The sequence below is a fragment of the Dermochelys coriacea genome, chromosome 2 (genome assembly GCF_009764565.3).
Source record: "Dermochelys coriacea isolate rDerCor1 chromosome 2, rDerCor1.pri.v4, whole genome shotgun sequence".
NCBI classification, from domain to species: Eukaryota; Metazoa; Chordata; order Testudines; family Dermochelyidae; genus Dermochelys; species Dermochelys coriacea.
This window is the reverse complement of record NC_050069.1, coordinates 14,506,186-14,525,854: the sequence shown is the minus strand read 5'-3', so window position 1 is coordinate 14,525,854 and position 19,669 is coordinate 14,506,186. Positions and strand designations below refer to the sequence as shown.

Genomic DNA, 19,669 nt, shown 5'->3' with positions numbered 1-19,669 from the left:
AATGAGAGTAGGGAAAAATAAATTTCCACTTCAAGATTCTGATTCAGCCCCAGAGCAGGTCCATCATCGGCACTAAAAAAAGCAAGCAAGAGTCCTGTGATTAAAAATAGTATGTGATCATGTAATTCAAGACTGTGAAAATGCTGTGGACATGAGGGCTGAACTAAGTTTTCCAAAAACAACCTTCATTCTCGCATTTCCTAATTTTTTGAGCTTTTGACTGTGCAACCTTAATGTTCTTTTAACATAGTGGGGTGGGTGAGTTGGTTGGTTAGTTTGTTGGGGGTGGAGGGGAAATAGTATCTAAACTTTTTTTTAGTGAGTCATGAACTAGCAGCTATTTTTGATCATCTGTACCAGTCCATATGCTTGGCTAAAGTTCATCTCTGTCAGCAGATAAAGACAATATGCTGAAATATTTTCAGTGATGTCATCTCGTTTGTGACAGGCTTGTTGGTTTGACTTGGGCAGTCATTTCCAGCAGATGGAAAACCTTGTATGTTGCTGATTAACACAGAAGACATAAGAAAATGGTAACTCTCATCTGCCTGATCCTACCTTTATGACAAAACATACTATCACATCCATGTCTCGTTGCAGTGTCCATATTTCCCACAATTGATTGTTGGGAAAATCTCTTAATATAAAGACCAGTCACACAGGAAGAGCTAACTCACTTTAGGTTTTTGACATAACTATTGAGAGGGCAAGACAGGGGAAGAGGGTTTGTCAGACATTGTCATAACTGGGGTTGCAGACCAAATAAGACAATTGTTTTGACAGGCCATTTGTTCCCTGGTTCGCTTGTTCTGTGCTATCAGTCTGTCACGGGCCAAACGAAAGGGTCCACATACATAAAAGTATGTCTACACTCCATCCTAGAGGTGTACATTTCAGCTCAAGGAGACATGCATATGATCAAGACCCACTCTAATCAAGCTAGAGTGCTAAAAAATGAGTGTAGTCACAGTGGTGCAAGTGGCAGTGGTAGCCCCCCCCAAATACCTAGTTGTCCAAGATGCTAGGGCCATACTCAGGTGGCTAGCTCTTCCACCCACTTGCATGGCTGTGGCTACATTCTATTTTCAGCAAGTTAGCTCAGTGAAAGCTAGTGTGGGTATGTCTCCTTGAGCAGGAATTTACTGTACATTACCCATAAAGCTCTTTTCAAAAACAAATTAAAACTTCCCTGTCACTGGGTTTCCTCAACTACTCTTTCTAAAGCTATCCTGATCTCTCCCCAAAGGGGTTAGCCTCAAAGCCCACAAAAAACAAACAATTGCTATTGCAAAATAACAAGCAAAAGCAACAAACAATGGATTGCTTGTCACTTCTTCCACCATGCCTTGCACCAGCCCAGAACTACCAACTGGCTGCTTATGAACTACACTTCAAAGCAACCTCTAGGCACTGACTGGGGAAAATGGGCTTCCAGAATATTCCTCTTTTTGCACTCCAGTGACTAGCCCTATCAGAGTTAACAGTCTGGGTTTCTCCCCAAACTACAAATTGCCATTCTGAGACCATTTCCTCAACCTCAGCAATCATGTCCCTGTAATGTGGTCTGTTAGAAAATACCTTGATATGTGGTAGTACTGATCCCTGGCGAGCCATTATATCCCAATTCATCACTAATAGTATATTTTTAGAGTACACCCATGTACACTATGCAAAAGTATGGAATACGTTCACTGTCTGGTGGTTATGTAGAGGTTTTGAGCCTATGATTGTCCAGATAGCAAATATCTTTACAAGATGGGCTGGACTTGGGAATCAATGCCAGCCCTTTAGAAGTCCACTCTTCTGGAGATAATTGTCATTTAGGGAACATCCAGCCATCTCCAGCAATAACAGGCTGTAGTTAAGGCCAGCAATCAAGCTTCCATTTCTCTTTGAGGCATGAGCTTGGTGCTGAAAGCCTAGTTTGTATCTGAATGAAAAATCACTCTGTAGCTATGGTCTACCAAAGTTTTATTTTTAGAAGCAGTCTACACAGCAAAAAGAATTGGAGAATTTAGGCCCTGTTCTACACTATTTTCTACACTTATAAATTCAGTTAATTACAGACATTCTTCACACTGCATCAAGAAAGGACAGGCAGTTGCAGGTCCACATTATGTACCATATTGTTTAACTGGATAAAACAGTTCATCCAAGTGGCTTACTTGTGTGGTGATAAGGAAGCGACAGAATCTCTCAAAGCTCACTCTGCTTGATCAGTGGTGACTTCTTAAACAGAGAAATCAGACACTACCCTCCTGGCAACATGTAAACTATTTACTTGGGCCTCACTTCACACTCTCTCTAAGCATTCTTTGATTAATGTCCAGCCTTCAGCAATTAGGAGCAGCATACTGAAGTCTATTGTTGGATGCTAATCCCTTCATTCTGTTGTGTACATACTGCTTTGTGAGGTTCCAAGTTTTTAGGTAGCACAGAAAATCAAAGCGAATTTTTTCCTACCTGACAATTTAATTTTCTTTACTATCTTTCAGACTCTCCCTTCCCTTCAGCTCTAAGATACTACATTGGTGCTATCAAAATCCAGGTAGTTACATACACACAAACAGATGTAGATATTAGATATATGAATGTACAGAAGCATCTGGTAGATAGTTAAAATTCCAATGGCAGTCAGACTAGATTCAGAATTAAAGTTGCATATTTTTGAGAAAATATGTCCTTAGAGCTTTCAAAGCTTCAGCCAACATGGGTGAGCAATATATTTATAAATAGAGCTCTACCAAATTTATGGTCCATTTTGGTCAATTTCACAGTCATAGGATTTTAAAAAATCATATATTTCATGATTTCAGTTATTTAAATCTGAAATTTCACGGTGTTATAATCGTAGGGGTCCTGACCCAAAAAGGAGTTGTGGGAGGGTTGCAAGGTTGTTGTAGGGGGGCTTGCAGAACTGCTACCCTTACTTCTGTGCTGCTGGCGGTAGCACTGCCTTCAGAGCCAGGCAGCTGGAGAGCGGCAGCTGCTGGCTGGGATCCCAGCTCTCAAGGCAGAGCCCCCTCCAACAGCAGTGCAGAAGTAAGGATGGCATGATATGGTATTGCTACCCTTACTTCTGCACTGTTGCCTGCAGAGATGAGCCCTCAGTCAGCAGCTGCCACTCTCCAACTGCCCAGCTCTGAAGGCAGCAGCACAGAAATAAGGGGGCATGATATGGTATTGCCACCCTTACTTCTGCACTGCTGCTGGTGGAGAGCTGCCTTCAGAGATAGGCGTCTGGCCAACAGCTGCTGCTCTCTGCCACCCAGCTCTGAAGGCAGCGCAGAAATAAGGGTGGCAATACCATGACACCCCCCCCCCCCGCAACACCCTTTTAGGTCAGGAATCCCAATTTGAGAAACACAGATCTCCCAAGTGAAAACTGTATAGTATAGGGTAAAAGCACATGGGAGACCAGATTTCACAGTCCGTGTCGCATTTTTCATCACCGTGAATTTGGTAGGACCCTATATAAACAGAGCAGACATCACCAAAAAAGCTTCAGAGTACTGTCTCCATCTGCTGGCAGGAAGAGCTATTCTCAGACAAGCATATCTGGGCAAGCATAGAAAATCTCAGAAAGAGAAAAATGTGAGGAAAGAATTATTTTTTTTATTTTAGAAATTATTCAGCAATATTGAAATACTGACAAAGTAGATTTCCCACTTCCCTCTCCTCCTCCAGTGCTCTTGATTTAGATCATTTAAAAACAAATACAAACTTTAGGCAATCTTTAACCAGCATCTTTAGATACTGAAGTACTTGTTGTTCTAACACATGTGAAAAAGACGTGCATTCAGGTTGTTTACAAACTCAGAGAATTAAACTTTTTATTTAGTTAATTATTTTATATTTTAATGCTTTTGAAAGTGTTTGAGAGTTTTGGAAACTGAAGATCCCTTTATTTGCATAACAGGCTTAAATTGGCCCTCTGCATAGGTGTAAATTGTGAGGAGTGTGATGGCCATAAAAATAGAAATTATTTGATTGTTTCAGTGGATGAATTCAGATGTTTAATTTGAAAGGAAGCTTAAGTTTTAATATAGGAGATTCTTTGTAAAATGTGCTCAGCTCTGTCAATAGTAAATATCTATAAGTAAATAGCTATAAAAGGAAAGTTACCGAAAACTAAATCTTTAGCTCCTGGATGAGACAGTTCTTCTGTATGTGATTTTAGTACCTTCATATTTTATATGAGATGCTTCCAAAGAGGATGGACATATACTAATAAATCCAAGAAAATATGGGGTGTTAGCTTTTGAATTCAAGCACTGCTTAGACTCTGCAGTGATAGGCACTACAGGTAGAGCCTCATATTTTTCTCAAATACACAATAACTAGAAATAAAACAAAAACTACATATAAAATGAGAACAAAAAAAAACAAAAAAATGAAGCTTCTCATTCAGTGGCCAGTGGAGCACCCACAGGTGCAAACAGTGAGCTAATAGGATCATTTCCACCATACGACATGCACAGCCCAGGGAAGGCCCTGCCTGGGTCACATGCATTCATGGTTCATGTGTAATCTGTGTACTGAGGCGGTGCTAGCAGGAGGATTCGGCGGCTGCATGAAGAGTGCAGGAGAGAGACAGACACCTGAGTGAGGCAGTCATTGTGGTGAGGGAGCTATGGAAAGCAGGTGCTCGACCTCTCCTGAGCACGCCCACCAAAGGAGTCGGAGCTCTGCAGTTTTCCGCTCCTTCCATGGGATGGAGTGATGAGTCCTGGCTGGGCACTAGGCATCACTGCAGAGTCAGGGCACGGGTTGGGTATTTAGACGAGAGTGCCTGGACATCAGGCAGAGGTTGGAGGAGTCGGGGGAGGAGGGTGTCTAAGGGTCAGAGGGGCAAGGGTTGTGGGCAGGGAGGCAGTTGGAGTCAGGATTGTTGGGGGGAGAGGTGTTATATTAATGCAGATGTTATAAAGAGGCCCAAGGAGTCAAAGGTGTTATCATGACCCTGTCAATGTCCAACATTAAACAGTGTTAAACAAGATTCAGGGTTTTGTATACAGAGCCCTCAGCCTACTTAGAACCATTGCAAACACACCATTAAAATTCCTTTTAACCTTTAATTAAAGATACAGAAAAGAGAGAAAAAGAGTTAAAGCATTTGACACATAAAATATTAAGTAAATTTTATTCTAACAACAACCCGTGTTCCCTTTCCCTTTAGCTGGAACAAGTTTTTAAAAGGAAACCCTACCCCACATTACAGCACTGGAATGGGTTACCTAGGGAGGTGGTGGAATCTCCTTCCTTAGAGGTTTTTAAGATCAGGCTTGACAAAACCCTGGCTGGGATGATTTAGTTGGGGATTGGTCCTGCTTTGAGCAGGGGTTTGGAATAGATGATCTCTTGAGGTCCCTTCCAACCCTGATATTCTATTATTCTTTTTGGTGGTATTTAAAATGGAAATAACTCTCCTTTCTAGGGAAATGAGAAAAAGCTAAAATGGGCTGGAGCTATCATTGTTGCTGTTATTATTTGAAGTCCAGTCCTGTTTTCTAGAAGACAAAGTAAGACAAATACAAAGAAGAGGGGAAAGAAGAGAACAGCAAAGATAGAAAATGAAGCCTCTGTCTCTGGTGCTGACTCACTTGCAGCCTCACTGCTGGAGAAACACGGGCATAACACGTGGTCTTATTAGCTGTATTGAGACCTGGCAAACTTGTACCAATGTTGGGCTGTTTAGGGAATTGCATTTAGCTGCCTTTTTCTGGTCAAAGACTCACAGCGGTGTTGCAAAATATACAGTTTTGACCATCTAAGCCAGACTCCTCTTAGACACAAGGAAAAGGGAGGGATAGGAAAGAAAAGAAATAAGGTGGGAAGGAAAAGGACACACGGAGAGGGAGGTGACAAAGTCTCACTTCCCACGTGGTGTTTGGAGACTTAGCCGGGGCCAGTGGAGTGGCAATGAAATTTGGCTCCCTCTCTCTGGCCCGGCCTGGTCAGGACATTTCTCAGGATTAGGACAAAGAAGGCCAGGGGTCCTATGAGAAAATAGGAGTGACAGTTGTCATGGTGAAGCTCCCTCCTTCCCCTTTTCTAGTTCTTCAGTCAGCCAGCATTTGCATCTGTTCTTCTCTTAATTTTCCCCAAAAAGTCTTTTTTTAAAAACAAACAAACAAACAGGGAGTGATAGAGGAATAGCCCATCCTCATTGTTTTGTTCATTAATTAGACCTCATTTTGAGCACATCAATTTTAGTTCATTGATTTCTCATCTAACACTTCTCTTGTTTACTAGACATGATGTTAACACAGTCCTTGAGTTATATCAATAGGCCTTTTTGTTTGGACTAATTTAGTCTTTTTGTGTCCCTTTTGCACTTTTTTTCCATTAATATTTGTTGTTATAGGTTAACATGGTGTTTTATAAATGTTCATGTCTTACAGTTAAGTTTACAATGTGTGTAAATTTGTGGGGCCAGTTATTACAATGGGGGGGGATTGTGAGGGTTTGGGGATAAACCAAAATAACACAAAAATCCCAAAAAATAAAATAAAATAATTTCACGGGGCTCTAACTATAGGAAGACCTGTGCTAGATAGGTAGTCTTACAATTTTTCTATATTTTTCCTTTTCTCAGTCCTCCCTACAACCATTTACATCAAATATGTTCACTGTGTTACAAACATTCCATTGCCCTCTTGTGTAAAATTTCATATTTGTTTATAGACTCTCAAGTTCAGACAGAAGTCAGCCATGAAAGGGTTTAGCAGCATTACTTTGTAATAGAGCCTGAGAGGAGAGGGTGCAAGGAAGAGAGAGAGAGCATTGCTCTTCAATGAGCAACTTTGAGCACTTTACATTATTATTTGACTTGATTATTAATGCTGAACAGTCTGTCAGGTAATAAAGATAAATTTTGATGTACTTATAATGCAAATAAGTGGTTTTCTCCCTTCCAGTCTTTATTGGTTTTGCAGTTTACATTCCATAAAATGTGAGTCATTTTTTGTTTAATAGACATTTTAGGTCTGAAATGAAACACTGCGAAAGTAATCTGACAGGATTGACAGGCACAGGGATGGGGCTCAGCTGCTATAGACCTCTAGACTTGATGACAGTCTTACAATAAATAATCTGATGCTGTGTGAAATGATAGAGAATGTCAATTTAAAGTTCTTGATTGTCAACACTAAGATTGTTTTATCACTGAACTGTTGCAGGACAAATTTATGCTACTTTGTATGCTTCAAATTTTTGTCCTAATACACAGGTCTGTATCACATGGGCGGGCAAACCATAGATGAGAATTTTAGCTCTTATATAGGTCTTCAGAATTTCACAGTGCAGACACTACTAGAATTTTTAGTTCAGGAAGCTTTAGACTGGCATTAACAGATACTCATTCACTGATCTTATTGTTTTGTATTTGCATATGTCAGAATTTTTACACTTTTGGGCCAGGTCTTTTCCAAAATTTGACAACTCTGTTTCATTACCTGTCTCAGCTCTGTAGTTCTCTCTGCAAGTTAAATGCAACTGAAGTACATCTATTGTTTATTCTGTACATAAAAAGATTATGGGGAAGCCCGGGGTTTACCTATCTTCAAACTCCTGTTAAAACTACAAATTGCTTTATCTTGACTTGGATTTTACTTCATGTTAGTTAGCACTTGTTAGCCAACATAAGATAAGATCACAGCTTTTTTTTCCTAGTGAAGACAAGGCTTTGGTTGTAGCAGTTTGTAATTTAGTTACTTTCCAAATAGTCATGTATTCCAATTTGCATCTGGATTTATTTGGCTACTGGGTACCAAACTAGCGCAATCACCCATTTTGTATTTTAAACTGTGTTTCTTATTTGTTGCTTAGTGTCCTGCAAACATCCAGTAGGCATTTGATCACATGTAAAATATTTTTAAAGCAATAATCAAAAAGCAAAAGGTTATACATAATTACAAATGTATGGACCATGAAAACATTGTGGGATGTTGTCCCTGTAAAATAAGCTAGGGCACCGAGCAGCTGCACAGTGTCAAGATTTAGATGATTTTGCATGCCTTCTGACAGAAACTTAGGCACCAACAGTGTCAGATGGCAGCTAAAAATGGTTTTTTGAATGACACTGCCACCTAAATGTTGGACTTTGGCACCTAAAAAGGCAAAGTGCCTAAGTCCCTTGTGAATCTTTTCCATTATGATTTAAGACATGCTGCTTAACACTACATTTATAATGACATTATTTACGTTGTCTGTCTTTTTTTCATACAGTGGAACAGATTACTATGATTATGGACATGGACTTAGTGAGGAAACATATGATTCTTATGGTGAGTAGCTTTGCAAGTGGAATTATCGGTGATTTTAAAGAATTTTGAAACAAAAATCAATTTGAACGAAAAAGAATTTTCATGAGGAATGCTGCAAACCTGCATCAGGATACACTTGCATCAACTTCTGTGCTGGTATGGAGTCCCATTGTTATAGATGTTGAAGATTTATGGTTACTGAGACATATTTGTTGGGGTTTGGGGTTTTTTTTTGTAATTCTGTTTGCTATCTTTGCCATATAACAGTGAAAATAAGCACTAAGGGCTACATTTTCCACCCTTACTCATATTTACTACATTCCCCTAAATCAATGGGATTATTTTCATCATACAAAATATTTAGTGTGAGTAAGGATGGCAAAGAATTGAGCCATAAGGCCTCAATTCAGCAGAGTACATAAGCATATGCTTAATGTAAAGCATGTGCTTAAGACTCATTGAAGTCCATTGGACTTGAGCGTATGCTTAAGTTCTTTGCTGCATCAGGGCTGAATTGAGCACATTTCACACTTAGTTTATGGTCTTTTGATGTATAAATTCATTTCCATGCGCCAGTTCTGAAAACTCAAGCAGGTAGTAATTATATAAAAGTTATAAAAGTATTTTCGGTATGTAATAGACACCAGGGTACTGGAGTACTTGTGTGAAGGCAAGACAATGCATAATAAAGCAAAAAGCATATGCCACAATAGTAGGATTAAATTTTTCAAATCAGAAGTGTAGCGGTGACAGGTTTAATTAAAGGAATCTGTTATGGATTAGAAGCATAAAGCATGTTAAAAGGCACCTTTACTTCATGGATAAATGTTAGACCTCTGGCTAGAGATCAGAGAAATGCAGTTTTCCATCAGTCAGGAAGCTCAGAAACTCATGAATTGCTAGTGACTGGTGCAAGTGAATCATGACTGTGGTTAATGGATGTTATGACATTTTTTAGAACATAACTAAAAACCATTTCCTGGTGTATCTTTTGAAGTGCATTTTACGATATCTCCTCCCTGAAGCAATGATTACCTCAGCTAAGATTTGTTTGTCATAACAAACACTTTGAACATATAGGTTTGCCACGTGTCATCAACTTGAATCAATGCAAATAACTTGAGGGAAAGTCATTGATTAGATGAGTTCATCAAAAGAGGAGGTCACTTCAAGCAATTTTTGCCCCTCACAGTTCTTTAAATTGGTCTCTGTGGACTGCATTGCTTAAATCATTGTATATTTCAGTATTAAAGATGACTGTTTGACAGTAGGGCTCTGATTTCTCAGAGTATCTCACTAAGGGAAAAATCGATAGTGATAAAGTTTACAATCTGCGTAATGCAGAACACAAGAGGATGTAATCTTTGTAGCATTACAATATATAAGGTAAAAAAATTTAAAATTTTCTCATTAAATCTTTTGTTACTTAAAACTGATAGCTTGTTATTTGCCAGGGCAAACTTGTTTGCCAGAAGTTTAGTACAAAATGTTAAGTGTGCCTTTTGAGATTTGCAGAAAGATTGTTAGGACCTTGGGGAATGACCATATCTTCCTATGTCTTTCTATGCCTAACACATTTGGACTCTAATTCAGTCCATTATTATTGTTAATAATACAGTTCAGTGTGTGTTTGTGTTTATTCATTTTGTTGTTACAAGTGAGGCAAGCAATTTCCTTTGCTCTTTGAAGATTATAAAAAAAAATCCAGCTCTGTAGATCTTGCACTTTACAGGAAATCAGAGTAGCAGCCGTGTTAGTCTGTATTCGCAAAAAGAAAAGGAGTACTTGTGGCACCTTAGAGACTAACAAATTTATTAGAGCATAAGCTTTCGTGAGCTACAGCTCACTTCATCGGATGCATTTGGTGGAAAAAACAGAGGAGAGATTTATATACACACACACAGAGAACATGAAACAATGGGTTTATCATACACACTGTAAGGAGAGTGATCACTTAAGATAAGCCATCACCAACAGCAGGGGGGGGAAGGAGGAAAACCTTTCATGGTGACAAGCAGGTAGGCTAATTCCAGCAGTTAACAAGAATATCAGAGGAACAGTGGGGGGTGGGGTGGGAGGGAGAAATACCATGGGGAAATAGTTTTACTTTGTGTAATGACTCATCCATTCCCAGTCTCTATTCAAGCCTAAGTTAATTGTATCCAGTTTGCAAATTAATTCCAATTCAGCAGTCTCTCGTTGGAGTCTGTTTTTGAAGCTTTTTTGTTGAAGGATAGCCACTCTTAGGTCTGTGATCGAGTGACCAGAGAGATTGAAGTGTTCTCCAACTGGTTTTTGAATGTTATAATTCTTGACGTCTGATTTGTGTCCATTCATTCTTTTACGTAGAGACTGTCCAGTTTGGCCAATGTACATGGCAGAGGGGCATTGCTGGCACATGATGGCATATATCACATTGGTAGATGCACAGGTGAACGAGCCTCTGATGGTGTGGCTGATGTGATTAGGCCCTATGATGGTATCCCCTGAATAGATATGTGGACAGAGTTGGCAACGGGCTTTGTTGCAAGGATAGGTTCCTGGGTTAGTGGTTCTGTTGTGTGGTGTGTGGTTGCTGGTGAGTATTTGCTTCAGATTGGGGGGCTGTCTGTAAGCAAGGACTGGTCTGTCTCCCAAGATCTGAGAGAGCGATGGCTCGTCCTTCAGGATAGGTTGTAGATCCTTGATGATGCGTTGGAGGGGTTTTAGTTCCTGGACACTACGGTGCTAATAAGCGATGGTCACATAAACACCACCCTATATCGGAAACCTACTGACCGCTATTCCTACCTACATGCCTCTAGCTTTCATCCAGATCATACCACTCGATCCATTGTCTACAGCCAAGCGCTACGATATAACCGCATTTGCTCCAACCCCTCAGACAGAGACAAACACCTACAAGATCTCTATCATGCATTCCTACAACTACAGTACCCACCTGCTGAAGTGAAGAAACAGATTGACAGAGCCAGAAGAGTACCCAGAAGTCACCTACTACAGGACAGGCCCAACAAAGAAAACAACAGAACGCCACTAGCCATCACCTTCAGCCCCCAACTAAAACCCCTCCAACGCATCATCAAGGATCTACAACCTATCCTGAAGGACGAGCCATCGCTCTCTCAGATCTTGGGAGACAGACCAGTCCTTGCTTACAGACAGCCCCCCAATCTGAAGCAAATACTCACCAGCAACCACACACCACACAACAGAACCACTAACCCAGGAACCTATCCTTGCAACAAAGCCCGTTGCCAACTCTGTCCACATATCTATTCAGGGGATACCATCATAGGGCCTAATCACATCAGCCACACCATCAGAGGCTCGTTCACCTGTGCATCTACCAATGTGATATATGCCATCATGTGCCAGCAATGCCCCTCTGCCATGTACATTGGCCAAACTGGACAGTCTCTACGTAAAAGAATGAATGGACACAAATCAGACGTCAAGAATTATAACATTCAAAAACCAGTTGGAGAACACTTCAATCTCTCTGGTCACTCGATCACAGATCTAAGAGTGGCTATCCTTCAACAAAAAAGCTTCAAAAACAGACTCCAACGAGAGACTGCTGAATTGGAATTAATTTGCAAACTGGATACAATTAACTTAGGCTTGAATAGAGACTGGGAATGGATGAGTCATTACACAAAGTAAAACTATTTCCCCATGGTATTTCTCCCCCCCACCTCACCCCCCACTGTTCCTCTGATATTCTTGTTAACTGCTGGAATTAGCCTACCTGCTTGTCACCATGAAAGGTTTTCCTCCTTCCCCCCCCTGCTGTTGGTGATGGCTTATTTTAAGTGATCACTCTCCTTACAGTGTGTATGATAAACCCATTGTTTCATGTTCTCTGTGTGTGTGTATATAAATCTCTCCTCTGTTTTTTCCACCAAATGCATCCGATGAAGTGAGCTGTAGCTCACGAAAGCTTATGCTCTAATAAATTTGTTAGTCTCTAAGGTGCCACAAGTACTCCTTTTCTTTTTACAGGAAATGTATTTGTTTCTGTGAAATCCACTGTTATCTCAAATGCTGTATTAGGTTGTGTTTTTCAAAAGGGAAGCACAAGTGTTCATAGTGGAATTATGGAACTTTTCACTTGTAACTTTCTAATTCAAAGTAATCCTAAATTGGTAGTGACCAAAAGAAATTGGGTGGGAGGAGGAATTTATAGCTATTCAGTAGCCTACATAGATTTTCATGTTCTTACTCCAGATCCTGTTAGTATAAGTACCCACATCACAATCTACCACTAAAGTTGCACTCTTCTTTGCAGCCTCATTAGAGGCCATACTGAATATCATAGTTACCTAAACACATTCTAACCCCCAGCTAATCCCAATCAGAACTGAGACCTGGTGGTAGAGCAGCATGGGGAAGTTCACCAGTTCTTTGACTAAATATTCGACTTCATTCTGTACAACTGTCAATGCAAAAGCACTGAACTCCAAAATTAAACTAAAAAAATTATAAGTAAAACAAACACTGCCACAAGGACCATTAGGAAAGATCTAATTATGATTGCTTTTCCTCGTTTCAGGGCAAGAAGAATGGACCAACTCAAGACACAAGGCACCTTCAGCAAGGACAGCAAAGGGAATCTACAGAGACCAGCCATATGCCAGATACTGATTGTACTGTCTGATGTTGTGAAATATCCAATCTCCACCAGTCCTGTATACTGTTCCAAGTAATTTTTTTCTATAAACAATCCCTTTTTAGTAAATCAAAGTGCGTAAAAATTGAATGGTTGGACTGAACTTAAACTATTCTGTTGAAAGAACAACCTGGACAGAAAGATATGTAAAACAAGGAACTTTGTTATTTCCAGACTGTATTTGAAAAATAGGTGATCAAAAAAAATAACCTCTGATTAACTAGTGTTAAACAAAAACTAGGTTTACTAAATATGTTAATCCATTCTTTTAACATAAGCGTAACCTTTTATTTTAAAGGTTTTCAGCAATTTAGTTCTTTTAGTTTTATTTTTCAACCGTTTTGCTAGTTTTTTCTCTTGCAAACATGCGTAAAAAGGGAAGCAAATTACAAATGCAAATAATGTGGTATTTTGTAACTCAAGTCTTGAAATGTTCTGTAGTGTTAAGCAAAGTTTACTCTTGCTTGATACTAAATAAACTTTTGAAAGAAAATCAGTGTGTGTGAGAGTAATTTTATGCTTTAGTTTATTTTATAATAAACCTTCATAAATAGTAGTAAACAGGGAGAAATTCATCTAACAATGATCAACATAAAAGGCTCATACTAAACACTGTACAGCTTTTTTTAAAAAAATGGTATAAACCTAAATGTACATTTATATACTCACAATAGATTTAAATGATGTTTAAATATCCAAATGGTATGGATCTGCTTGAATGCCACATATAAAAAAATAATCTTGGTTAAAAATGGTTTAAAATAGCTAATGAATTTTCTGAAAAAGATGTGACTAGTTTTCATCTTGTTGAGCATTTTTTCACTAGTGCAACTTTGGAATTTTTATGAGAATTTTGGTACCTTAATGACCACCTCGCTCCGTGCTGGAAGCAATAAACACAAAGCTTTTAAAGACTTTCTGACTTGACTAATTGAGGTCGCTTTCGTCAGAGGCAGAGGATGTGTAACCCTTAAAACGGTCTTCATTTGCAAAGGTAAATAAATCAAATAAGATTTTAATCTCACTTAATTTATCTTAATATAACCAATAAAATCAGGGAGAATACAAATTAGAAAGTTTCATTTTAGATTTTAGAAAGGCTTTAAGATCACCTAAATTCTCATTTTAAAAAGTTTAATTTGTTTTAGTAATCTAAAAAGCCTTAGCTCAGTCAGTTTAATTTGGACAAACTATTCCCTATTAAACAAATGTAAAACCTCATAACTAGTAGTTTGTAATACCTTATTTTTCCATAAATTCTAGTAACTGAGAACAGTGCTTAAACATTACAAATGTTTTCAAAAGCTTTTCCTTAATGATTCAGTTTGTCTTTTTAATTATAGTTTCATTTGAATTGTTTGGTTTTAGTTTATATTTTAAAGTCTTCTTCTGTATTTAGTAAACAGATCTTTTCTCTTGTCAGGAAATGGTAAACATCTTGGGGATCCAAGAGAACAGAAACCTAAATCGGTTGATGCTTTGGTATGTACCTGTTCATATATTTTAAACTCTCTGATAAACGATGTACCAGAGAAAAGAATTTTAAGGGCCTATTTCAAAACCCATTGAAATCAATGGAAAGACTTCCAATGACTTTGGGAGGCTCTGGATTAATCCTTAAATAATCACTAAAGTCAGTGATTATTTTGAATTCTGAAGTTACTTTAAGAGTCTGCCAAAAAGAAAAGTACCTTTTTTCAGGCAGTCTGACATGCAAAGCTTAATATTGAACTGTCCCATTGTGCCCCTAGCTATTGTTGGATTATTTCTATTCCAGAGGTTTAAGAATTAACTTTGAATTTCAGCTAACTAGGTAAAGGAGTTGCTGAGCTAATAGAGGAACATAGAAGGAAATGAGTATAATTTTATGCCATCAGTCCCCCACAGAGAACTTCAATCCTGATAGAAAAGTCATGTTGACAGTTTTAGTCACAGAGGTCCCAATCCATAATTTTTCTGAGAATAACTTTGTGGGGAATAGTTTGATAGGGAAAAAAATTGGTAGAGGATGACTTGGTGAACCAAAATGAACATTTCTGCACAAGAAACATGCTGAATACTGGTGAAGGGGAAAATCAAATCCCGTAAAAATGTATTTACAGAGCTGTGAATCTACTGCTTCTGTGCATGTTTGCTGTGGATTACTTTTTCTAATGAGGTTAGTCAGATACTAGGTTAAAAATAATTCACTCCTATTTATGTGCTGTGCGATAAAAAAAATGAGTCTTTCTAGGACAGAAACTTTTAACTTTTGCGGGATTTATTTCCTACTTTGAATGGTTTCCGATGCTAATCCCGGAAGAAACATTCAAATTCCAGGTTAATTGATTAATAAATGGGTCCTGGAGCTTTTTCAGCAACTTGGTGCCTTTAATTTGCAATTGGTAGTCTAAATGGAGCTATATATTTTTAAATAATGCATATGTAGTTACTGTTTAACACAGTAACATTAGGAGGTCTCTTCATTTGCATATACAAAACCTGCATTTGCACATGCAAAGTTTGCTGGAACAAATTCAAGACTTAGTTTAAGATTTAGCCAAAAGGTCCCATAAGACCTGTAAAGGTTAAAGAGTTCAGCTGAGACTTCTATCTGCCTTGGCCAGAATAATTGCAGAGATCCAAAATCAGTGAGCAAGGCTGACTCCTATAGCTGCTGCTATTCCTAGGCGCAATAAAGTGGGGTATATTGAAACTGTCTTCTCTGAACGTTCATAGCTTCCTGGGTCAAACCCTTAATTGCTATGTTAACATGATTTTGTCCACATCCTCAAAATGGCTTTTAAAAAAATAGTTTCAGTGTAAGTGTTAAGGTTGCATAAAAAGTCTGATGTTAAGCCCTATGCAATTTTTGAACCAATCAAATGAAAACTGCAGCCCTTACACACTTAGGCCCAGTTTTAGTTAATGGTTCTTATTATGACCTTATCTAAATCTACACAGAAGAACCTTGTAAATAGTGACCGTAGCAGCACTAGATTTTAAAAATATTTGGACAGGGAATATTTTTATAATTTATGTCCATATTTTTGATCTTTCTGCAAGGATTTGATTGAGCATCTTTTTTTGTCAAAAACAAAAAATTGAAACTACATTGAAGCAGAATTTTAGACACTTTTATAGGTTCAGTGTTTGCAGTATAAATCTTTTCTCAACACTTTCTAAAATAGCACACTTTGACCTTATTTTCCTCTATTATATCTCCAGCTTTCTTTGGAATAATGGAATAACCTACCAAGGAAGACAGTTTAGATATTAGATAATCCTGCTTCCTGTGACAAACTTAATTACTAAGAAGAGCTAGTTCATTCAGTGTAGAATTTTATGTTCTCACATCTCTTGGTCAATCACTACATATCGCTAGAGTCAAATCCAATAGCACAAGTGAATAATATCTTAACAATTGATGAATCATATAATTATAAATTTTTCCATATTGCACACAGGCTTTATTGTCATCTGTGTACTAAATTTAAACAATTAGCTCTTTTTTTGCATTCTTTTCCAGAAATCTACATAAATTTATTGTATTTCCAATTGCCAGTTTCCACTGCCTGTAATCTGACAGTCTCCAGAGAGTCAGTAAAAATTATTAGTTTCCAGTACATAAATGTATTTTCTTTTCCTCTTTTCCAGGGACTTCTGTCGTGATTATTATGGACTGCATAGACTATTATATTCACCAGTGTGCCTAGTCGACAATGAAATCAGCTTTGGAATTTGAAAATGCAGTTCTGTTTCTCTTCCAGTATTTTATATACTGTAGTACTAAAATGTATCATATTATATCCTTTATTTTTAACAACTGCTGTAAAATCCCGTAATTGTTTAATGACTTAGCAATGTTATTTATGTAGAAGTCAATAAAGAATCTCCATTTAAATCTCCAGCACAAAGCAATAATGCATCCTTATGTTCTGTCAGTGACTTCGTAATTCCTACACAGCAGCTATGAGCGAACCTTGTGTGGAGTCTTATGACTAGACCCACAGTTCACTTTTGGAAGTGGTTTATCTACTATACCTGCAGCATGGACAAGTAAACATGAAAACAAGAGTATTACACAGAAGCTATTGTATTGCTCATAGGCTCAGTGAAAACAGATGTGCCTGAAGCAAGACTGATTAGTAGAGAGAGAATAAACCCAATTTCAATTTCCTTCAGTAATTTGTTTATAGAACATGCAGGTCATAATCACTGTGGACTGTATTATATTGTTCGTTGTCTTTCACTTATGCCATGTATATTGTGATTATAATTTTACATCTACAGATAGATAATCTTCTCTACTCTTATAATATAAGGTCACATGTTTTCCAGTGAAAGAATTTCAAGCTAGTTTTTATGTCTTGATAAATTTGCACTCTTATACCTGGTAGACCTGTTTCCTCAATGCTTTTTCATTTTAATATTAGTCCTTATTGTGATCATTTGTAATCCAAATAAACTTCTGGTAATTTAACTTTTTCTTAAAGCAAAGCTGACTGCAAAGCTGACTGCTTTCCACCCATGCTTCAGAAATTTACTTCCATCGGATGCATTTTCCTTTCTGATAGTTCTTGAAACTCAACAAGTTCAGCCACTGTGCATTCCAGTTAATCCATTTCCATACTGAGGCCAGACTTTTCTTTTTAGCTAAGTGTATATTTTCAAGTCAAACTATTACTTTTTTTGAAAAATAAAGGAATATCACTAAACTTAAGTGTCTTCTGTTCAAACTCCTCATCTCCATCAACGCACATTGAGATGTTTTATTACCATTTAGTGGCTGTTGAAGATTGTCTTTAAGGATTTTTATAGGGAGGTGGGAAAATTGATTTCAGATCTTAGATTATTCTTCACGTTGATTTCTCAAAGCTACCTTAAGCCAATGGAGTATCATTTAGTTCTTTTCTCCTTTGGTTGTTTGGAAGGAGCTTCAGGTGTAGTCAAAAAGGATAGTCTTCCTGTGACTTCTTTACCACTTAGCTATATCACCTTAAAGTTAGAGTTATTCAAAATTATGTTTTACATCTTCCAAGAATTTTCCTTTTTTACTCTAAAAAAGAAAAGGAGTACTTGTGGCCCCTTAGAGACTAACAAATTTATTTGAGCATAAGCTTTCGTGCCGATGAAGTGATCCGTAGCTCACGAAAGCTTATGCTCAAATAAATTTGTTAGTCTATAAGGTGCCACAAGTACTCCTTTTCTTTTTTGCGAATACAGAGTAACATGGCTGCTACTCTGAAACCTTTTTACTCCGTTTCACTATACTACAACTGCACTGCTGTAGCTCCTTCCAGAAGACCTACAAGTGATTTAAAAATAAACAAGCCTCAAGCATTTCAAATGAAATAGGTGTTCACTGCATAGGGATGAGTTCACATCACACCAAAATGCAGGCATCTCTGGTCTGAAATAGCAACTGTTTAACTTTTCGTAGCAAATGCTACCCAGGTGTGTAAGACTGGAAAATGAATACATTTATCTGACTCTGCAGAGGGAATTTAGAGAGCAGAGGGAAATTTCTTTAATTGTAATTTGGTCAGGAGGACACCGGGATTAGTCACACAGTGATCTCTTACAAATAAAGTATCAGATTTTCATTTCTAAGTCTTATCTAATTAAACTGCAACTATAACAGCACAGCTTCCAAATATCATGGTGCGAAATGACATTGGCACCGACTCAGAGGGAAAAGTGTTCAGTACTAAATTATCAAAGCTATTTCCAGCATCTCTGGTATTTTCTTAGTGTTTCCTACATAAGTACTGGCCTGGCCTAACTCTGATTACCTTGAGGAATCTGATCAGATCACAAAACAAGATGGTATGATTGCAGACTATGTAATTTGTATGCACCCAGGCAACTTGGTTAAGATTGTCCTAAATTAAATACCTATATCTACATACCAAGTAGACTTCCATATGTGTGTGACAAACTTCTTGTGTTAAATTCTGGCCCCAGAGATGGCAATGAGCATTTTGCCATTCATGTCAGCATGGATTCACCAAGGGAAGGTCATGCCTGACTAATCTAATCGCCTTTTATGATGAGATTACTGGTTCTGTGGATGAAGGGAAAGCAGTGGATGTATTGTTTCTTGACTTTAGCAAAGCTTTGGACACGGTCTCCCACAGCATTCTTGTCAGCAAGTTAAGGAAGTATGGGCTGGATGAATGCACTATAAGGTGGGTAGAAAGCTGGCTAGATTGTCGGGCTCAACGGGTAGTGATCAATGGCTCCATGTCTAGTTGGCAGCCGGTGTCAAGTGGAGTGCCCCAGGGGTCGGTCCTGGGGCCCGTTTTGTTCAATATCTTCATAAATGATCTGGAGGATGGTGTGGATTGCACTCTCAGCAAATTTGCGGATGATACTAAACTGGGAGGAGTGGTAGATACGCTGGAGGGGAGGGATAGGATACAGAAGGACCTAGACAAATTGGAAGATTGGGCCAAAAGAAATCTAATGAGGTTCAATAAGGATAAGTGCAGGGTCCTGCACTTAGGATGGAAGAATCCAATGCACCGCTACAGACTAGGGACCGAATGGCTCGGCAGCAGTTCTGCGGAAAAGGACCTAGGGGTGACAGTGGACGAGAAGCTGGATATGAGTCAGCAGTGTGCCCTTGTTGCCAAGAAGGCCAATGGCATTTTGGGATGTATAAGTAGGGGCATAGCGAGCAGATCGAGGGACGTGATCGTTCCCCTCTATTCGACACTGGTGAGGCCTCATCTGGAGTACTGTGTCC

The 19,669-nt window shown here is 38.4% G+C and overlaps 1 protein-coding gene across 2 annotated transcripts in view; it reads left to right on the top strand.

The window, feature by feature from the left end:
- Window positions 1-17,633, top strand: part of KHDRBS3 (KH RNA binding domain containing, signal transduction associated 3) — a 209,567-nt gene extending 191,934 nt beyond the window's left edge. The window contains exons 8-11 of one of the 2 annotated variants that reach the window (XM_043507307.1): window positions 8,230-8,288; window positions 12,823-12,972; window positions 14,363-14,421; window positions 16,576-17,633. In XM_043507307.1, coding sequence (XP_043363242.1) covers window positions 8,230-8,288; window positions 12,823-12,914 — 151 coding nt within the window. In that variant the 3' untranslated portion in view covers window positions 12,915-12,972; window positions 14,363-14,421; window positions 16,576-17,633. Of the gene's footprint in view, window positions 1-8,229; window positions 8,289-12,822; window positions 14,422-16,575 lie in introns of both variants that reach the window. The other variant, XM_043507306.1, reaches the window with a different exon arrangement.
- Window positions 17,634-19,669: the final 2,036 nt, after the last annotated feature.